This window comes from Cervus elaphus, chromosome 24, assembly GCF_910594005.1.
Source record: "Cervus elaphus chromosome 24, mCerEla1.1, whole genome shotgun sequence".
NCBI classification, from domain to species: Eukaryota; Metazoa; Chordata; class Mammalia; order Artiodactyla; family Cervidae; genus Cervus; species Cervus elaphus.
Genome location: NC_057838.1, coordinates 57,106,177 through 57,127,703, shown reverse-complemented (window position 1 = coordinate 57,127,703; position 21,527 = coordinate 57,106,177). Strand labels below are relative to the sequence as shown.

General features: G+C 43.1%; 1 protein-coding gene across 4 annotated transcripts in view; it reads left to right on the top strand.

The window, feature by feature from the left end:
• The window catches only part of CACNA2D3 (calcium voltage-gated channel auxiliary subunit alpha2delta 3), an 846,876-nt gene that overhangs the window by 740,701 nt on the left and 84,648 nt on the right, over positions 1 to 21,527 (top strand). For all 4 annotated transcript variants that reach the window (XR_006337469.1, XM_043885641.1, XM_043885642.1 and 1 more), the window contains 2 exons: positions 19,016 to 19,077; positions 20,229 to 20,273. Coding sequence is in view for 3 of the 4 variants with exons in the window: in XM_043885641.1 (XP_043741576.1) it covers positions 19,016 to 19,077; positions 20,229 to 20,273 (107 nt within the window). In the remaining variant the exon portion in view is untranslated. The remainder of the gene's footprint in view (positions 1 to 19,015; positions 19,078 to 20,228; positions 20,274 to 21,527) is intronic.

Here is a 21,527-nt window from a genome sequence, read left to right as displayed (position 1 = left end):
TTGCCTGGGGAGTTGCATTGGATGCATGGTGAGTTTCCATAGGAAGCAGTACCAGGATTCATTAGTTATTCTTGACATGAAGTCAGGAACGGCAGCATAGGTGTCCCAGATTTGCCCTCTATGTTGGTGATTCTATTTGTCTGTGCATGGATGTGCTTATATACTAGACCTCTGTACATGAAGATAAGTTGCCCATCTCCCATCAGAAGGACACACCAACCTAGACTATAGCTGTATTTGTCAGACTGCCATCCATTGCAAGCAGCAAAAATCAAACTTATTATCACATTAAGCAAAGTTAGTAAATTAAAGGAAGTTGATTATTTGATTGGTTGGGATGGGTGGAAACGTCATTGTTTTTTTAACTAAAAAATTGAAAGCTGTATCTGGCTACATCCCCTAGAGAAGGCAATGGCAACCCACTCCAGCATTCTTGTCTGGGAAATCTCATGGACAGAGGAGCCTGGCAGGCATCAGTCCATGGAGTCGCAAAGAGTCAGACATGACTGAGTAACTAACATACTTGGCTTCAGGTACAGTTGGATCCAGGGCTCAGATGAAGTCACCAGGGTTCTTAGTCTCTTGTTTCACATGTCCTTGTGTCAGCATTGTTCTCAAGCAGACCCTCCTCATGCTGTGCTTCCAGCACACTTCTGATCGGCTTGGCAAGCTCAGTGGAGAAAAGCCCCTCTTTCCTGAAAGTTTCAGTCTGAAGTCTTGGGACTGGCTCTCATTGGCAAAGCTTGGGTGGATGCTGTTCACTATGGTAGGGGTCGGGGGGAGGATGCATTCCTGTGCCTGTGGGGTGGGGGGCAAACCCTATGTAAACCATATGGACTGAAATTGGAGACAAGACATGTCCCTGAAGGAAAGAGGAGTGGGTGTGTGTAAGTGGAGTGGGGCTCTGCAACCCCTCACCCCCAAAGGGACACACATCTCCAGCTGGCAAAAGCAGCAGCTTTATGTTATTCCAGCCCAGCTGGAGTTAGAATCAGTGTGGGCCATCTCTGAATCATCTCAGTCAAGTTGCTAGCTTCTTTGGACTTGAAGTTACTCATTTGTGTAATAAGTAGTTTGGGTTCAATGGTCCGCTCCACCATTCCAGCTATAAATCTGTGCAGATCTTCCCATCTGTGCCACTGCACTGGGATCAGGATCTATTAGCAACGTTCTCGACAAATGGACGGGCCCTTATTTTAGGTCTCCTTGTGCTGTAAAGCATCAGAAAGCAGTCTGAAAAAAACGGCCCAGTGGTTTTGTTCGGGGTCTCAGAGGAATTCAGAATGGATTTTGAAGGGACACCCTCCACAGAAGCAGCAGTGGTCTCTGCCCCAGACAATCCATCCTGTTGGATGGATCGTAGATAGAAGATTTCTTTTGCCTGCAGTTCTCTTGGAAACAGGGCCCCCGCCAAGCTTATCCGCTGTACTGTGCTCTGGGTAGAAGTAATTGTTTTTACGAGGCTTTATTCATGTCTCGTCTACCTGTGGGCCACCCCAAATAATGTTTCTCTAGCTATTAAAGGCTTTATCACGCATGAAGCCTCTCTAGTATTTTCCTTTAGGGGAAAAGAAAAAGATTCCTCTTGAAGTTTACCACCTCCAGCGGCAATTTGCTGCCCATTTCAGGGCCACGTTAAGTGGTTGGCACCTGAAAAAAGGGCAGTCTTTCTCTTTTAAGTGCAGCCGGAAAATGGGAGTCATAAGTGAAAGTAGGGAACCGAGAGAAGTATTTCCATGCGGCTGAGGTAGCTTTCTTGTGTTGTTGTGAGCTGGCAAACTTCAACATGCTCAAGCAGTGTTTTGTCAAATTTCTTCAATGCTGAATGTGGCACTGGCCCAAATGAATGTAGATGTTATTTTAGTGCTAGGAGAGATTTATTTTAATGTACAGATGCAGCCACTACAAAGGCCTCTTTTAATCTACTGGGAACTCTGTGCCTTGCTCTTTTACTCTCTGAAACCCTCCTCCTCATTCTAGGGAAAACTGGTGTATGCTGTGAAATTGCAGTGTATTCCCTCCTTCCTTCTTCATCTCCCAAGGCAATGACATAAGTGCTGACAATAATTATAATTAAGATGCTTTGTGCAAGAAAGAGCAGTTTGCACGGCTTCATTCCCTTGCACAGCCTGCCTGGAATTCAGAGGCAGTTCTGCTTGATAAAAGAAAACCTGCCAGCAACAGAACCCACTCGCCCAGTTCCAGGCTCAAGCAGAGCAACCCCAAGAGAAGCAGTTCCTTATCTAGGACCTCGATTCTCTCACCCACAGAAGGAACTGTTCCTTTATCGCCCACCTCCAAGATGGGAAATCCATCCGTTGAGCTGAGCCTCAGATACCAATATCTTACACCTTGATCGAGGCCAAAATAAACGGGAAGGGAAGCACAGAGAAAGCCATGGCGATATGTGAGGTTTGGCCTAGCTAAATCTATGCTTTCAAGGCAAGACAAGATAGGGGAGCCATAGACAAAAGCAGGGAGTTTCTGTGGCTAGTTGGGGGCGGGGGAGATATGCAGAGTAAAGGAGAAATAATCACCAGACTCAGTAGCAGAGGAGAAACTGAAGCCAGGACAGTTTTCAGTTCTATCTCATCCAAGGATCCCTCTTTATCATAATTTGGAATATTCCCTTTACTGTCCCAAAATGAGATACATAGAAAATATAGCCTGTTTTCCTACATGCTGCCCCCAAAATAATCTATATAATGTTTCCACTATAATATCAAGAAATAAAAGTAATTCCTAAGAAGATAAGATACATTTTAGTGTGTTAATATTTGGGCAGAACTATAAGAAGAGACAGAAGAAAGAGTCTGGAAGCTTGCATGGGATCTCTGTGAATGCAGTGGCTGCTCTATGGCCCTCTTAACTACAAACTATGCCTCCTTGGTGATGGGATTCTCTGAAATAGTCAAGTTTCAGGCAAGACAGAGGGTGTTGATTTCTCTCTTTCACAGGACTGAGGTTGCATTTGTAAAAATTTTCATGTGCAAGGCATACTTTGTGTTTAGATGTGAAACAGAATTCAGTCCAAGGCCCAGCTGCAGCTTGTGCTTTCCAAGCAATCCTTATCAGGCAGAGCACTTGAAGTCTGAGGGGCTTGGAACCGTTTTTTGTTGGGGGCTGTCTCCAGAATTGTAGGCCTTCCAGTTATTGTGACACTCAAACTGCAAACTTCCCAAACAGTCCCCTAGGGGGTGATGTAGTCCTGTGGAGAACCATGGAGGAAACCAGACAGCAGGCTCCTGAGTCAGGCTTGTGGGCTCAAATCCCAGGTCCATCAAGTCCGAGCAGTTGTGTGGCCCTACTTAAGTCATTGAACCGCCTACAGCTTGTCTTTAAAATGGAAAAAAAAAAATCTTCTCCCAGAGATTGCTGAAAAGTTAAGTGGGATGTTTGTCGGGTGCCTGGCTCATAGTGTGTGTCCTCTGTTACTGGGACCATCTCATGCAGCCCTGCATGTCCTGGGCCGTTTCATCTACCATCTGCCTCCGAAGAGACAAGGCTGTGTTCTCCACTCAGCGGTGGGTACAGGTTTCCTTTGGCTACTGTGTTGTTTTCAAGGAGCCACCTCTGCTGTCTTCTTTCTTCGGAAAGAGGCAGCAAGCACAAAGACCTGGAGGTGTTGACAGTTGCCAGGAGCACCTAAGAAACTCTTTTCTGACCTGCAGGAAACTGATCAGTTCACAGGAAATAGAAAGAAAAATCAAAACATAGAGTAAAATGTATGAGAAAGTACATAGTTTTACCAATCTCATATGAAGCAGATGTTAATCTTTTCTACAGGGATAGACTCATTAAGGGCTTCCCAGGTGGTACTGCTGCTGCTGCTGCTAAGTCACTTCAGTCGTGTCCGACTCTGTGTGACCCCATAGACGGCAGCCCAGCCCACTAGGCTCCCCCGTCCCTGGATTCTCCAGGCAAGAACACTGGAGTGGGTTGCCATTTCCTTCTCCAGCGCATGAAAGTGAAAAGTGAAAGTGAAGTCGCTCAGTCATGTCCGACTCTTAGCGACTCCATGGACTGCAGCCTACCAGGCTCCTTTGTCCATGGAATTTTCCAGGCAAGAGTACTGGAGTGGGGTGCCATTGCCTTCTCTGCCCAGGTGGTACTAGTGGTAAAGAACTGACCAATGCAGGAGACATAAGAGATGTGACTTTCATCCCTGGGTTGGGAAGCTCCCCTGGAGGAGGGCATGGCAACCCACTCCAGTGTTCTTGACTGGAGAATCCCATGGTCAGAGGAGCCTGGTGGGCTACAGTCCACGGGATCATAAAGAGTTGGACATGACTGAAGTGACTTAGCATGCATGTAGACTCATTAAATACATACTCTTTTTGAGTGATTTTGGGGGCTCCCTTTAGTCATTTGTTTTAGGTTTTTTTGTTTTTAACTTCTCTGAAGTTAAAAGATCTGGGTTCAGATCTTATTCCCCCAGGGTCCCTCCCATCTTCTAAATCAGAATTTTTTTACCATGTCCTCTAGGTGAACGACTCAGAAACCTTCATGTCCTCAGAATTAAAACAGAGGTGATAGTGACAATATCTACCTGAGAGGATTTTATCAAATCCTCATATTTTACAAACTCTCAGTGGAGTTGTGAGTGTTCTGGGTAGTTAAGATTACATCAGGTCCAGCTTGTTTAACTTTTATCAAAAAAGATGAAACATTCTACAGTGGTTTGAAGCCCAGGGTCCTTGCAGGTAACTTGGATTCTATAAGGAGTCCAGACCAGGAAATGAAGTTAATCTGGGGCCTCTGATAGAGGGATGGCAGCTCCTTAGCAGACAGATTGATGAGGGATGTGCAATATATCAGTCTCGGAGATTCAAGTATAGGTCAGTGCCATGCATGGCCTCCTCATGGCCACCCAGGGTGGCCCTGGAGTCAGTCTGCGGCACTCTGGGCCTTACTGACAAGCCATCAGGAAGCCTCGGGCTGGGCTTTCTGTCAGTGGCCTCTGGTAGCAGTATCAGGGGTGGGGTGGCTGAGTTCCAGTGTCCGGGGTACTAGTGGGAAAGGACATCCCCGCACAGGTCGTTCCCTTGGGCCCCCAGCGCTCTGGCTTCCCTTGGAGTCTCTTCACTTTCCAGTCAGATCATCTTTCCCATGCAGTCAGTTTAGGGGCTGGAGGCAGGTGGAGAGAAGGAACTGGCCCAGGCAGTTGCCATATTGTCCGTTCAATTCTGAGATTCCTCTAAGCCTCAGCTTTGGAGAATCAAAAATCCAGAATTGACTCCTTTGTTCCCCGAGTTCCTCTGTACCTCCCTCCCTTCCCCGAGGCCCTAAGCATGGAATGCTTTAGCTGAGGGAATGGAGAAGAGCCAGGGGGTGCCAGGAAACTCTGGGAGGAATGTTGGTAACAACTGTGTTTCAAAGTGTTATCCCTCAAAGAAAGCACGGGAGGCAACTGATTAACTGCCTAGTGCCTGGAATACAGTGCATTTGCTTGTTCAGTCAGTCAGTCAGTCAGTCAGCCTTTACTGAGAGCTCCTGGGTGCCAAGGAACCTTTGGAGAAGGGATATATCCCCAAGTAGAGGGGCATTGAGGTCAGGCAGCTTGGCTCACCCCTAAGACCTCTGTCTGCAGTGGTATCTACCCTGCTGAGACAGATTTGAACTTCCTGCCAAATCAGAGAAGGAAGCACCCGCCCTGCCCCACGGTCCGCCCTGCCCCCACACCAGAACATGACCAGTGCAGTCTGTTCTGAAAAGCCAGTTCAGGAACCCAAATAAGAGACTCGAGTATTGCCAAGTATGTGTTTGAGAGCAATCATTTAATGACAGAAGATGGTTTTTCCATCCTCAACATCTGCCTGATTAAATTATGGGACAAAACTGGTATCCTTAACCCCATGTCTAATTCCCAAATATTCCAGGCTCTTGAGATTCCAAGAGGTTGGAGTGAGGAGAAGAGGCTTAATTACTCCAAAATGCTGTCCAACCCGCTCATCAATACTTCCCATTCCCTTCTCCCTCCCTGCTCATAATCACCTTGTGTGCAGCTATTGTGGGAGGACCTGTCCAGGTCGGCCAAGGCTGAGCACATCGCCACCCACGGATTTGACTTCAGAATGGGTGTCTGGATGGAGAGAGGGAACCAGGCCCAGGGGTGTGCTGGTCTTGCCTTTCCAGGCTGCCTTCCTGCATGCGCACACTCATGAGCACATGGTCTTTCCCTTGACTGTTTCTGTTGCCGTCTTTTCCATGTCAAATGAAACGGAGCCACTCGATAGTGATTGGGATAATGGTTTTATTGACCCACCCACCATCAAGAGTGCAATTCTGCTTCTGAGGAGCTGTCCCCAGAATGATCATCAGATTTTGTTTGAATCACCTTGTTTGGTCCTGTTTGTTATCTGATAAAGATAGAGGAAATGTGCTGTTTTCACTTGCACTGGACATGCAGATCTCAGACACTTCAAGATTATTCTCAGCTTGGAACTTTGCATGTGGCCTAAAATGCTTTTCCTACCCTTACCAGGTCACTAGATTTTCACCCTATAAGTTCTCCCTCTTAATTGAATACTTCCCTAATACTGTCTTCTGTAATTTAAAGACATGCCTAGTGAGCAGAGAAACATGTTTCATGAAATAATTCATTTACAAGCAAAATCAAAACATGCTGAAATTTACCAGGCTGAAATGATGGGCCCTTGAAATTGAAAAGGTGGATGGTATCTGGCAAGACACAGGTGAGGTTTATGTGCCAATGCAAAAATTCAAGGTTCCCGGCTTCAATCAGTCAGGAGAGATTAGAAACAAGAGTACACCTCTCCATCTGATCCCAGGCACTGCTTTCTGGGCGGAAGTCCATCATCTCTCACCTTGTTGGATGAATGCTACCAACTCCTAACCAGTCCCTTACACAAACCATATAGCCCACTACCCTCACCTGAAGATATGTCCTAAACACAGATCTGTTCACATCTCATGTTCATCCTTTTATTAGAAGCTATTCATGGGTCTTCATTTCCCTCAGAACAGAGCCAAAGATACCTGGATGGCAGGGGTAGGTCTCCTAGGAGAGAAGAGTGTCTGAAAATAGTTGATGTCACCATCAGCACAACATCAACCCAACTGCCTGTTCATACCTTTGACTTGTATCATAAGTACCTACCTGGGCTGGGTACTTCTCTGGGCACAGAGAATAAAGATGTAAACAAACAGTCTCTGCCCTCCAGGAGCTTAACACTAGCCAGTTAGGAATAAAACACAATAAATAATACATAATATAATTTAATACCAAATATACATTAACGCTTTGACCAAAATAAAGTCAGTTTGACTGTTGTCAAGAAGACCATCAGATGAGTCCATGGACCAAGCTACATCAGCCTTATTCCCTATCTCAGGAAGAACACCTTCCTGACAGGGTCTTACTAGTATCTCAGAAAGGGAAGTCGGGCAGGTGATAGGGTTCTGGAGTCTGGGTGGGTCTCTCAATGTGGGGATCTGATTGGGACTGGGTTAATTTAAGAATGGTGTGCCTCTCAAGTCTTGATAAATCAAAAGAGTTGTTTGATAAGTGAGCAGTTTCCCTAGTTGAGCCCTCTCTTGTTCTTAATCAGTCTGTTGTTGAGATGCGCTGATTTAGGGGAAGTTCTCAAGTAAATCAGGAAGTACTTTTATTGGTTTATAGCCTTATCTTTCTGGTCAAGAATCTTCTGAAGTAAATAGTAAAATCATGAAAGTCGTGCTGAAGGAGGCGACCTTGGTTTCCGGTCCTGATATTTCTCTGCAGAATGCAAGCTGTCTCAGTGCCCTCAGGTCTGAACATGCAACAGAGGCCACCCCAGGTCATTGCCTGGGATGTGCCATGTGACCCTCGGTGCAGGGTGCCAGATTTAGCAAATCAGAAATATTTTATCTGGTAACCCTATCGGAGTGCTGTGAATTTTTCAGTGAATCGTCTGTGCATTATGTTTAGGTTCTCAGCTTCTCACGCAGCGTTGGAATAACTGGCAGTATCCAGAAGACACTCCCACAGGGCGTCAGCTGGACTGAGTTGAGTTGCTCCCTTGACACCAGCACAGGGGTGCTCTCATTCACCACAGTTCCCACCCACTCCTGAAGGAATCTGAGTTTTAGGGGGTCTGGAATGGACTCGGGCTTCCTAAGATGAGCTTGGTGTGCTGGGACATGTCCCTTTCCTTCTCTGTGCCCTAGAACATGAGCTGGAGAATCAGAGTCATTGGACACCTCCCCCCAGCTCCATGAACCATACATGTGGATTTTTTTTTTATTGACACCTAACTGATTTATAATATTGTGTTCATTTCAGGTGAATAGCAAAGTGATTCAGTTATATATATTTCTTTTCAGATTATTTTCCATTGTAGTTTACTACAAGATATTGAATGTAATTCCTGTGCTATACAGTAAAGCCTTGTTGCTTATTTAATCTATATTTAGTAGTTTGTATCTGTTAATCCCATGCTCCTATTTTATCCCTCACTGTCTCCCCTTTCCTCTTTGGTAATCATAAGCTTATTTCCTATATCTGTGAGTCTGTTTCTGTTTTGTATATAAATTTTTATTACGTTTTAGATTCTACTAGAAAACTAGATATTAGTGATATCATATAATGTTTGTCTTTTGCCGTTTGACTTACTTCAGTTAGTATGATATTCTCTCCGTCCACCCATGTTGCTGCAAATGGTCATGTTTCATTCTTTTTATGACTAATAGTCCATTGTATGTACATATGTGTGTGTATATGTGTATATATACACCCACACCACATCTTCTTAAACCAATCGTCTGTTGATGGGACTGGGTTGTTTCTATATCTTAACTATTGTAAATAGTGCTGTTATGAACATTGGCATGCATGTATCTTTTTAAATTAGTGTTTTCTTTTTTTTTCCATATGTATACCCAGGAGTAGAATTTCTGGATTATATGGTAGCTCTATTTTTAGTTTTTTAAGGAGCCTCCTTGGTGGCTGCACCAATTTACATTCCCATATGGATGTTTTAATGCTGCTTCGCATTAAATACAGTCATCAACATCCAGGTCAGAGGTGTTTGGCAAATATATGTGACCATTCTATTATGGGTTTTGAAATGTTTGGAAATCTGACCCTTGATTTTGTTATAATCTCTTTGGTAACTGTTATTAGGTGGTGACCTAATAAGAAATTATTAACTAGGGAGCTATAATTTGGAAACTTATAATTTTCTTAATGGACATTGATTTGTGTAACCCTGATTAAAATACAATGAAGCCTGAGGCTTAAATGTTTTATTCTGAAAGTTTGAAAGGATGGGAATTGACTTTAAAAATGTATTGGCTTGAAAACCTTATTGAAATAATATTATTCGAAGAGTTTTGTGAGCATAAAATGATCTGACAAAAACTATTCGATGCCAGCACCAGTGGCCTTAGAAAGCTGAGGGAATATAGGTTTCTTTAGATGAGGTCTGGAAAAATGCTTCCAGATTACCTCAGGGGTGAAAAGAAAATTATTATTCCATTCCACGGCCCTGCTAATTCTTTTCAACATTGATTCTGTCAAGTAATTAGAATCTAAATGGAGGAAACATTCATAATTGTCATTTATTATACTTTACTGAAGGTGACTGCTCCCAAGAAGCTCTGACAGGACAAAAACAAAGTGATTACGAAAGAAATGTGTAGGCGAAAGGATCAGGCCTTCCTACACACATTCCCAGAAGTCAGTCACGGACAGTGGGTGGGGATGGTTCCAGATTAAAATAAGCCTCTGCAGCTCTGAGTCTTCAAAGACAGTCCTCTGCTATCGCGTTGTCAATCGAGTGATAATGAGTCCTGTTTCCCCTCCCTCTCTCTCACCGCAGACATACATCATGTAGCTCTTTGTTACTTAAAAGCATGTATGAGAAAGATTACCCCCCTCCACCCCAGCACCACAGGGTGTACTGCAGAAGTGAAATATGCAGTCGGTTAGGGGTTATATTTAAAATACCTCCTCCCCTTTTATCATTGTATTTCTTCACTTGGCATAGGCTAAAATGTGAGGTGTGTCTGCTGCTGTGAGAATGTTTTTTCCCCCTAATTTCGGAAATAATACCATGCCTTGGAGATTAATGTTTGGGCTTTATCAAGATTATAATAAACAAATATGGCTTTGATCTAAATATTTTTCAGAAGATTGTTGCTGATCGTTCTTGGTTCCCTATAATCTTATAAGAAAGCCTTTGGGCTTGCCAGTCTGACACCCAGGGGGCCATAAATGCAGCTGCCTCTTCTTCCCCCTCATTTCCACGAGAATACTCTGTTCTCAGTTTCGCCCAAATTAGTCCCAGGATTTCAGTTGTCTTTTTTGTCCAACATTCCATCATGCAATTCATTAAAATCTTCACATGAAATATTTAACAGATGAGTTATGTCATAATTCACATTACAGTTTTAAATGGTTGTTCATGTGGTAAGTCATTTATCCTGGACATTAGCAGACCCCTGGAATGGGCTTGTACTTGATGTAAGCAAGGTTAGGGTTCTTTTCCTCAACACTGCAGGACAGTGGCCTTTTTCCAAACCCCCACTTAATCATGAAATATTCCAAAAAAATGACATTCAGATTCATTGTTAGTTCTACTTGCAATTAACTATTTTGAAAACAAACAGAAGAAAACATTTAAACAAATGTGGCTTGGCTAACATCTATGACGGTTGACCGTTAATTAAGGCAAGTTTTAATCCAAATGTGCCATGCCTTGTTACTGTCACTGCTAGCATCATTACTGTTGGGCACAAAGGAAGGAAAAATCAGGGACTCTGTCAGAGGGAGGCTGAGGACAAAGTGTAAAGAGAGACACTGCCCTGCTTGGGAAATATGACCAGTAAGGAGCTCTTTTTCTGGTTGAGAGAATGTATGGCCAGTATTTACTTGTAGAATTTGGGTTTTAAGAAAACTTGTTTCACTCCCAAGTGATGAAATGCAGAGGAAATCCTTACACATATTTATTAACTTATTAGAGTTTTATTTTCTCTAATAAGATTACAGTTTTCTACCATGTCCCTACCCATGGGTTGGAATCGGTTAGGAGAAAACACTCCTGTATGTGGGCCAAGCCAGCCCAGGAAAGCCCTGGAACCTGATGTTCTGCCTGAGCACTGGGGTGAAATGACTGGCCCCGCGCTGCCGGCAGTAGCAAGTCCCTCGGGAAACTCTGTGAGCAGGTCACCTGGCTGGAGAGCACATGGAGCCGACAGTGACAGTGTCGGGGACAAGAACTCTTTTGGATTCTGGATGCTGATCTAGCGAGCCTTGTCCTGGGTATGCACAAGTGATCGTGATTCTCAAAGGGGTGAGTGATAGGATTTGAAGAGTGGAGTACATCTTTCATTAATCCTGAAGGGAAAAAATCCACTTCAGCCTTGCTCAGCTGAAAAAGAATCCTTACCTTCTGTTTTTTGCTTCTTTTTGCCAGTGCTCACATGGCCCTCCCCCTCACCCCCCACCAATGTATTATAATTTTGTAGAGTGTTTACCCCCTAACATTACATCCTCAGGGACCTTGGTAGTAGTGGACAATATGAATTTATTGTGGTTGAGTTTTCTGTTGAGTATCAATATATTGGGGTGAAAAGTGTACTTGATGATGAAATACACACATAAAGGATTGAAACTAGGACTAAATCATCATATGAATGTTGACAACACTGTCAAACCTTTAGAGTTTTGATACACGTAATTTGATTTTGTGTTATTTATCCCCATCCCACAAAACTTCTGTTCATGTGACTCTCTTTGTAGAGACAGAGAAGTGAAGTGATGTACCCAAGGGTACTTAGCTGTCTTAGAAGCAGGGTTCACAACCAGAGCTCTTGGTAAATATTTTCCTGGTTATAATTTGTTGATGGCAGTAGGATTATTTTTCTGTCTCCTGGATTTGTATGTGAATATATCACATGGCTGGGGAACTGGGCAAATGGAGGTAGGGGTGTTTGTGTGAGCTTGCGTGCCAGGCATGATGAGCACTGTTTTACAAACCGGATTTGTGCTCTTAGGAGTATGTTGCAAGTTGAGGCCAAGCCCACAGAAAATTATTTCTAAATGAATACAATATGAAAAAGTTATTTTATTTCTAATTTTACATGTAACATTGTTCTTTGGTGAGTCTCGGATTACACTTGAATGCATGTCTGTTAACCTGATATGAGATGCATGCATGATTTCATCTTGAATGCATTTGAATATAATAGCACTGGAAATGTAATTTGTATTCTCAAATTTTATAAAGCAAAATAAATAAATCTTGGGGGTGGTAGCCACATTGAGCATATTGCATTGATTTCTTTGGGTTTTTCTCAAACTAATTACCAGCTTCCCCTTGCAAATCCAGGTCTTCTCACATGGGCAGGTCTGTCTGTTCTACATCTTTCATACGTAACTCATCCTCATTTCCTCCACCTCCAGGGAGTGGGTAGCTTGGACAGATCTGTGGGGAATGTTAACTTTAATTCTCAGGGGACATCAGTCTTCAGTTCCTCTACTGTGTTCCTGTTATCAGTGATGACTGTCCAGGTAAACTCTCTGAGGTGATGAATATGTTCTGGCTCTGTTGGGTCCAGTACAGTAGCCACTAGTCTCCTGTGGCTATTTAGCACTTAAAATGTGACTAATGCAACTTAGGAACTAAATTATTAATTTTATTTAATTTTTATTTAAATAGCCGAATGTAGCTGGTAGCCACCAATTTGGACAATGTAGGACTGGAGTGTTTGAGGTCAGCTGTTGGTCCCAATTCCAGTGTACTAACCACTGACTAAAAAGCCTCTTGATGAGGGTAAAAGAGATTGAAAAAGCTGGCTTCAAACTCAATATTCAAAAAATGAAGATCATGGCATCTTGTCCCATCACTTCATGGCAAATAGATGGGGAATAAGTGGAAACATTAACAGTTTTTATTTTCTTGGGCTCCAAAATCACTGGATGGTGACCACAGACATGAAGTTAAATGATACTTTCTTCTTGGAAAGAAAGCTATAACAAACCTAGATAGCATATTAAAAAGCAAAGACATCATTTTGCCAACAGAAGTCCATATAGTCAAAGCTGTAGTTTTTCCAGTAGTCATGTATGGATGTGAGAGTTGGACCATAAAGAAAGCTGAGCGTTGAAGAATTGATGCTTTTGAACTGTAGTGTTGGAGAAGACTCTTGAGAGCCCCTTGGAATGCAAGGAGATCAAACCAGTCAATCCTAAAGGAAATCAACCCTGAATATTTATTGGAAGGACTGATGCTGAAGCTGAAACTCCAATACTTGGCCACCTGATATGAAGAGCCAACTCATTGGAAAAGACTCTGATGCTGGGAAACAGAAGGCAAGGAGAGAAGGAGGCAACAGAGGATGAGATGGTTGGATGGCTTCACCGACTCAATGGACATGACTTTAATCAAACTTCGAGAGATGGTGAAGGACAGGGAAGCCTGGCATGCTGCAGTCCATGGGGTCTCAAAGAGCCAGACACGGCTGAGTGATTGAACAACAATCACTGACATTCTGCAAATGAAGTGCCTGCATGTTTCTGTGCTCTTGTCTGTCAGCTCTGAGCATCCTGAAGTGTGATCCTTTCTTCAGTGATTTGACTGCCCTCCCCAGGCCTCCATCCCTGGCTGTTGCATCTCTCATGTCTTCATTTCAATCCGTTGAGCACTTAGCTCATACCTGATTTCTGAAAAACATGGGAGGAAGAGAGGGAGGGGAAAAATAGAAAGGATGTTAGAAAGTTGGGGAAAAAAGAAGACTGGATGGAAAGGATTACACGGAAGCTCTGTAGTCTCTATTGCTAAGCTGAAAATGAGTACTCAGGTGTACTTTAGAGTATTGAGGTGTGTTAAGGAATAGTAACCGACTAATTGAAGCCAAATTATGAAATGTCAGTGCTCTCGATGCATGAATATTTCACGTGAAAGGCTCTGGGGCTCTTTAGGGTGGCTTTTCTGGTGAAAATGACTTTGCTATTTTGTTGATTTCCAAAGACCATCCCGGTATCTTAGGGTCATTGTCCTAGGAAACTTACACAATATTAGGGTGCTGGGAAGGATCTTAAGGAACACTTTTTTTCTAGGTCTGTTCTGTCCCTGGGAGGTGAGTAAGGAACCACCAGGTGCAGTTATGGAAAGGGAACTCCCTGTCTCCATCCTTGTGTTAAAAGTTCCTGATAGGGAACCATGGAGCCTTTGTAATCAGATGAAAGTTAGGAGAACCATGAATCCCAGGAGAAATATGTTGATGATTTTCTGGACTGTCTAAAAAATTTCAAACTCCAGGAATGGTGTTTTAATTTTCTGCATTCTCTTTGGGATTTGGGTTTCGCTAAAACCATTTCAGTCCTTGTTTTTCTTATTAAATTAGCAAGATTGACTTGAATCAGAATATACCATTATGGCTTGAAATGTTGAAAGAACAGGATAGATGGGCATGACAAATATCTCAGGTTCCATTTAGGATGTGTGGGGGTGGAGGAAGAGGGGGAGGACTTGCTAAAATAATGATGATTTTTTTTCTGTTAAAAGTTGTAAAAAGGGAAAAAAAAAAGAACAAAAAATGAAAATAGTGAGAAGAAGCTAAATTTATGTTTGTGTAAGCTTATATTTGTTTTTCTGAATAAAATTGGCATGGGATGCCCTTAGGCATTTTTGTTTGTGATGGGGAATTTTTATTCTGGTTTTTAAAGGGTTTTTGGTGTTTGTTTGCTTGTTGTTTTTTGCTTTAAATCAGTTTGTACTTAAATAACTAGCCAGATGCACCCAGAGGCTGTGACTGAGGAACTCAACTCATCTCACTCTCGTCTCTCACTGTCCAGGCCATTTCCCTAGTACTTCTTGTTCAAGGCTTTCATTGTGGACTTTCTAAAATATGGATCTGAGGTCCTTTCACTTGTCTACTGAAATATCTTTAATGGCTCTTCAGGCCCGAAAGCAGGTCCCAGCAAACTTTTTCTGTAAATGACCAAATAGTATGCATTTTAGGCTATGTTGGCTATTCAGCCTCTGTTGCAGCCACTCAATGCTGCCATTGCACTGGACAGTATATAAGCAAATAAGGCTGTCTGTGTTCCAATAAAGCTTTATTGACAAAAAGAGGTGAATTTGGCCCTTGGGCCAACTCCTGACCTACAGGGTACTCTTCAGGTTTGTTGGCCTGACATTCAAGGACATTTGCCATTTGACCTCAGCCTGCACGACCAAGTTCCCCACTCCCATTCGTATGGTCTTTTAAAAGGCTCCACCCTTTTGCCTGTGCTGTTTCTGCACTTAAGTCTCATCTTTCCTCTGTTCTTTTCCTATGAGTCAGATTTCCGCGCTTTATCTGATACAAAGTTCTTGTCAACTCCCCCAGGCCAAGTCTGCCCCATTCTCTATGAGACATATATTAACTTGTAGGTGAACAAACTACAAACTCAGAAGTGGGAAACCATGGGCCAGAGTTGCTGGAGGGGATGTGGGCAACAAAAACACAGCCAGGGCAAAACAGTGCAGATCCATTGTAGTCAGTATTGTCTGGGAGTCCTTTGGCATCGACCTCATGGCCCAGACAGGGAGTGAATGAGGAGTGAGGGAAGCAGTGTCTAGTTTAGGGCATCAGGACCAGGGAGAGGATGCAGCCTGCTGGAGGGAGATCAGAGAGAAGCAGCACGCATGATTAATGGGATGGAGGGACTGACTCATGAGGCAAGATTAAAGCACTCTGAGGAGCTGGGGTACAGACCGAAAGGGGCAGATGATAGCAGGCTGCAAGTATGTGAGATGGATAAACACCCAGGAGGGAGCAGCTCGCTTCATTAGAGAGGTGAAAATGGGGCCTCCCTCAGAGAATGGGGAGGGTGCTCAGAAAGGGCACGGTGACTGACAGGGGAACTCAGCAGATGATGGGTGGGCCAGGGGCAGCTCTGAGTTGCTCGGACTAGAAACACCATGGAAAGGTCACCATGGGGTGACTCTTTCAGGGAAGCCTCTGCTTTTATCCTGTGGAGTCTCGAAGCCTGCTGTGACTGCTGACCTGGGCCTGCGAAAATATTAAGTACCAGTCATTAAATGTTTCAGCAATCCTGAGGCCTTCTGCAAGGAAGTCAGCCTTCTGCCATCCCTCCCTATCTTTAGTAGAACCAAAGATACTTGGTCCAAGCCCCTTCTTAAATCCAGGGCACACTCTCACCCCTGCCTGCTGGTGGATCTGACCAGAAACCCAGCCAGCACCTTGATTTACAGCTTCCTCAGTTGGCTCGTCTCCAATAGGGATATGGCTTGTCAGGCATTTTGGAAGACAAGATTCATTTGAAACTGCATTGACTATCTTCAGACTTCAATATCAGCTTCCTACAGGTATTCTCTGAGATTTTCTCCAGAGCTCGGAAGAGCAGATTCTGCTGTAGTCTGACCAAATGGTCCATATTGTGGTAGTTCCTCCATGGACAACTTACTGTCTTTAGTAAGACCTGTAGAGTAGCCATGCTCAATTTGACTGCACTATCAAATCACTTGGGGTGTTTTAAAAATAGCTGTGCCTAGACTCCACTCGCAGGAATTCTGATTTAAATGGTCTTACTGTGTGTGGGTGGTGCCGGGTGGGGGAGAGGGTGGTTGCTTCCCTGGTGGCTCAGATGTTAGAGAATCCAGCTGCAATGCAAGAGAACTGAGTTTGATTCCTGGGTCGGGGTGATCTCCTGGAGAAGAGAATGGCAACCCACTCTGTACTCTTGCCTGGAGAATTCCATGGACAGAGGCGCCTAGTGGGCTATAGTCCATAGGGTCGCAAAGAGTCAGACACAACTGAGTGACTAACACTTTCACTCCCCACCCCCCCCACTCTGGAGGGGGAAGGTACCAGGCATCAGAACATTTTCTTTAAGTTCCCCATATGGTTCTAATGTGTTGAGAACTGCCACGGAAAAACCTTTATTTGGGTATGATTATAATTCACACTGATGTTACTCTTCTATCTAGCTAGCTAGCTAGGTACTGACTATGCTATCACCTGAACAGTTTTTCTAAAAAAGCAAGCATTTACCAATGGGCCATCTATGTGCTTGGCCCCTTGCTGGAGGCAGGGATCCAGCGGGGAGCAAGAACGTGTCCCTGTCCCTGGGGAGCTTATGGTCCAGAAGATGGTGGTCACTTAAGGCAAAGCAGGATGAACCCAGAGTGCTGACATGGTACCTTTCAGAGAATTCCATTCTGTGTGTTGCAGCTATGCTTAACTTGAAATTCTAAGTGCAAAGATAGAGGATGAGTCTCTCTAAGTGTACATGTCCTAGTTAACTATGACTCTCAGGTCTTGCTTCAGTGATTTGTTTAGGAAGTAGAAATGCACTTGGTAGTAATAAGGGTAACAGCCCAAGGTCTTCGTGAATCTTCAAGTTCCTGAAGCCAGCGCAGCAGTGTTTTCCCAAGGTGGGAGGTGTTGGGGGGCATCTAACACGGTGGCAAGATAAAAGCATATGAGTGAACTTTGAGGGGGGTTTTGGTAATCATGTATTTCTTTTACTGCTGCTGCTGCTGCTAAGTCACTTCAGTCGTGTCTGACTCTGTGCAACCCCATCCCTGGGACTCCCCAGGCAAGAACACTGGAGTGGGTTGCCATTTCCTTCTCTGATGCGTGAAAGTGAAAAGTGAAAGTGAAGTCGCTCAGTCATGTCTGACTCTTCACGACCCCATGGACTGCAGCCTACCAGGCTCCTCCGTCCATGGGAGTTTCCAGGCAAGAGTACTGGAGTGGGGTGCCATTGCCTTCTCCATTTCTTTTACTAGATATCATTATGTGGATTGAAGTTACTGTAGGTATTCCAGCAAAAGAAAAAAGTGAGGAAAGATAAATAACAATACTGTGATGGTGATGGTTTAGTGGCTAAGTCATGTCTAACTCTTGAGACCCCATGGACTATAACCCATCAGACTCTTCTGTCCAGGGGATTTTTCAGGCAAGAGTACTGGAGTGGGTTGCCATTTCCTTCTCCAGGGGTTTTTCCTGACCCAGGAATCAAACCCAGGTGTCCTGTGTTGCTAGCAGATTCTTCACTGATTGAACCACCAGGGAAGCCTTGATAGTATGCAGATATGGCAAAAATTGGGAAGATTAGGTGCATGGATTGAAGTTTGCATAACTTCCCAGGGCTAAATGGTGCCCCTTGTGGGGAATGTAGTGTTTCTAGCACAATCTCATTTTTTCTTTCCATCTCCTCTAAAGTCTTCTCGCCATCTGATGAGCTTTCTCCCCTGACTTGAGTACTTTCTCTAATGGCTTTAAGAGTTACTAAAAGAGTTACTTTTAAGTCTTGACTTAATAGAAATATTGTGAGCTTGTTCATGGCATAGTTCTGAGGTTCCCTCGCATTCTTCTTCCCAAAATTTCAAAGCACTTTCTTAACCTCTTCCATTTCTGTACCTTTCTCTCACTAGAAGTAGCTTTCACTCTTGCTTTAGGGAACTTTTCACAGACAAGCAAAGAACTATATAATCCCACAGAGTTCCTGCGGAGAGAAGATCATTGAGATGTGGATACTGGGGGCCAGTTAAACTAAGTCACATCATGACCAAGTGACTCACTTCCAAACATCAACCCATGACAACTAACTTTTCAAATTTCATATCTGAAAACTCTTGCAAAATATACAAGGTACACAAGTTTATGTATTAATGACAGAAACAGAAACTCTGAAAAAAACCATGATCTTCTGAACATGCTTTTTATTTCTATTTCTGTTTTCAGCTGTGCTGGGGAGAGTGTTGACCACAAGTGTATGAATTTTAGAAACACTCAACTAACATCTCTCCAAAGAGCCATATGCACTGTGCTCAGTTTGTTCTGTCAAAAGTTATATGAGTGTAGGTAACCTTGAGAATTCCTTACCTGAACAATAAAATGTCTTAGTTGTATGCTTCACTGTAAATTTAGTTTTTAAGTGTTCTTATCTGATATGCTTACATCAGCATCTTGCCTTGACAGATAATTTTCTGTGATAATCTTAAATAATTGTGTAAAGAGATCTCTAATGCCTTGTTTTATTTATAATTTGTCCCAGCTGTAGGCATTCAGATGAAACTTGAATTTTTCCAAAGGAAGTTCTGGACTGCCAGCAGACAGGTAAGTTATAATCAGCATGTTGAAGCATTAGCAACACTGTTATTATACAGGTGTTCACATTTGAGTACCCAGAGCCTAAAAGTGCCAGATTTCCGATGAATGTTTGTAAAATGAACCGCTGGGCTGCTCAGGTTACCTTTCATTTCAGTGCAAAATAAAGGACTGACAGCATGCTAGACACCACATGCTGAGAAAGCAGAGAATTTGCTCCTGAAAACAGCTGTAATTGTGAGATCAAAATAGTGACCGTCTTGAAGAGAAGTTTTTCTTCTAAATATCAGGGACTTTTGTGAATTTGCGTAGTGACTTTTTAAACATCTTATGATGCCCAATTATTTGTGAATCTCTTTATTTCTATTTTTGAAGGATTCTGCGTAGCTAGGTTATACTAAGCATGCATCTGCTTTCTTTGGCCGAGGGCTTCTCTGCCTTGGATAATCTGGGAACATTCTTTACTTGCACTGTGTATTCTGTACTAAGTAATATCAGTGGTGTTTGTTCAGTAACTCAGCAGGAATGGCAACACATAAGATGTTTCCATCTGTCCAAGCCTATATACTGAGATGGTATATAGTTTCTTAAATGAAAATACTTTAGGAATTTATGCCTCAAGAACACAGAGTTTTTAAAAAAGTCACTGGGAAATAATTTAAAATTAAATAAATAATTATATCTATTGTTACTGAAAGATTTGAGGTCTTAAAAAGATATCACTGTTGAATAAAGCATAAATTAACATGGACAACATAAATTAAAATGAAAAAGAACCAGGTTACTCCTAAGTTGTCTTTTTAAAAAATTCTTTATGGAATTTGTTACGGTATTCCTCTGCTTTATGTTTTTGGTGTTTTGGCTGCAAGGCATATGGGGTTTTAGCTCCCCACCCAGGGATCGAACTCGCACCCCCTGCATTGGAAGGTGAAGTGTTAACCACTAGACCGCCAAGGAAGTCCCCCAAATTGACTTTTATATTACTGTCTGGGGCTGGTACTCATCCTAGAGAGGATGGGCAGATTCATCCTGGAGCATTCCCTTTGGATGAAACAGGCTAGGACTTTGATGGGCCATCCTTTAGTAACCAGGTGGCAGCCTTAGCAGATGCTGGTGTGTCCAAATGACACGTTTCCTTTTGTTTCCCCCTCACCTCACAGTGCGCCTCTCTGGATGGCAAATGCTCCATCAGCTGTGACGATGAGGTATGATGGTCTCCTGGGCCTGTGTCTGCGCTGACCAAGTTGGGGCGGGGGCCAGTGGCGGTGGCTGAATGACTGAGGGTGCCTTCTCACAGGGGGAATGTGTCGCAGAGCCAGACCTAAGAGATTGCTGTGAACCAGTCTCCAAAAACCCAGGGACATTTGCTTTGTTTCTTTCTCTTTCTTCTCCCAATCAGATAGTTTTGGAGAGCTGGGGGAGTATGATTTAAATGTCCCATGAACAGCACTGTTGGGATTTTGGCATGTTATAGAACACGCTACAAATTACTGACATTTGAAACTCTCACTACAATTCTCAGAGTTTTCTACCAATGTGGTACCTCTTCATCTTCTTAACCACCTAGTGAAATGGATAGGAATATATGTCCCACTTTGCAAAGGGGAAAACTGAGCATAAGGGAAATTAAATGTCTTGCTTAATTCCATGTAATAAAGAAGCTTAAAAATCTAAGTGTTGAAAACTCAGAATGTTGCGTCCTAGCATACTGCTTCCCTTCTACAACTCCCTTTCCCTCCCTTCTTTCTTTCTTCTTATCTCACTCCCTAAGTCTTGGGAAGACAAATTTGAATTCCACACATGAGCAGTAGAATAAAAAAGATATACCACTGTCCCAAGTTTGACCATCAGATGTAAGTTTTTATAGCATCCAGTCCCATGTACCTTCTGCCCCACATCTTAGATCAACCACATGTGAAGTAGCATTTTCACCTTGGCTCAGGCAGCCTTCCTCTCTCTGAGTCAGCCAAACCATTAGTCAATACATAAAGTGGAGCTTATAAATGATCACTCATTTATATTCCTTCTGGTTACCACAGGAATTAAAGAAATCCTAACCAAACATCATTCCAACACAGAAAACATGGATTAGAAGTATATTTCCAAAAAGTAGGCAAACAAAAGAAAAGTAAGGAAATATAAAAGAAGAAATATAGGGTGAAGGTAAAGTACAAAATGCTCAGTCCTTAAATATCTGCCAGTTTAAAAAGAAAAAAAATCATAAAGCTGTGTGAGTAATTACTATTCAAAGAGTAAAAGAAAAGTCCAACGTTTCCTGACCATTAGATCAAAAATAATTTTCCCAAAGGAAAGAGTACCCTGTGATGTTTTATGACCAGGACCCTTTCAGTAAGTTTGGGAATGCCACTCATAGTCTAGTCAAGTGGCTTCAAACCTCTCCTCTGTCTTTAAGGCATTACTTGTCTTATTGTAATGCTCAGTTCAAGACAACACAGCTC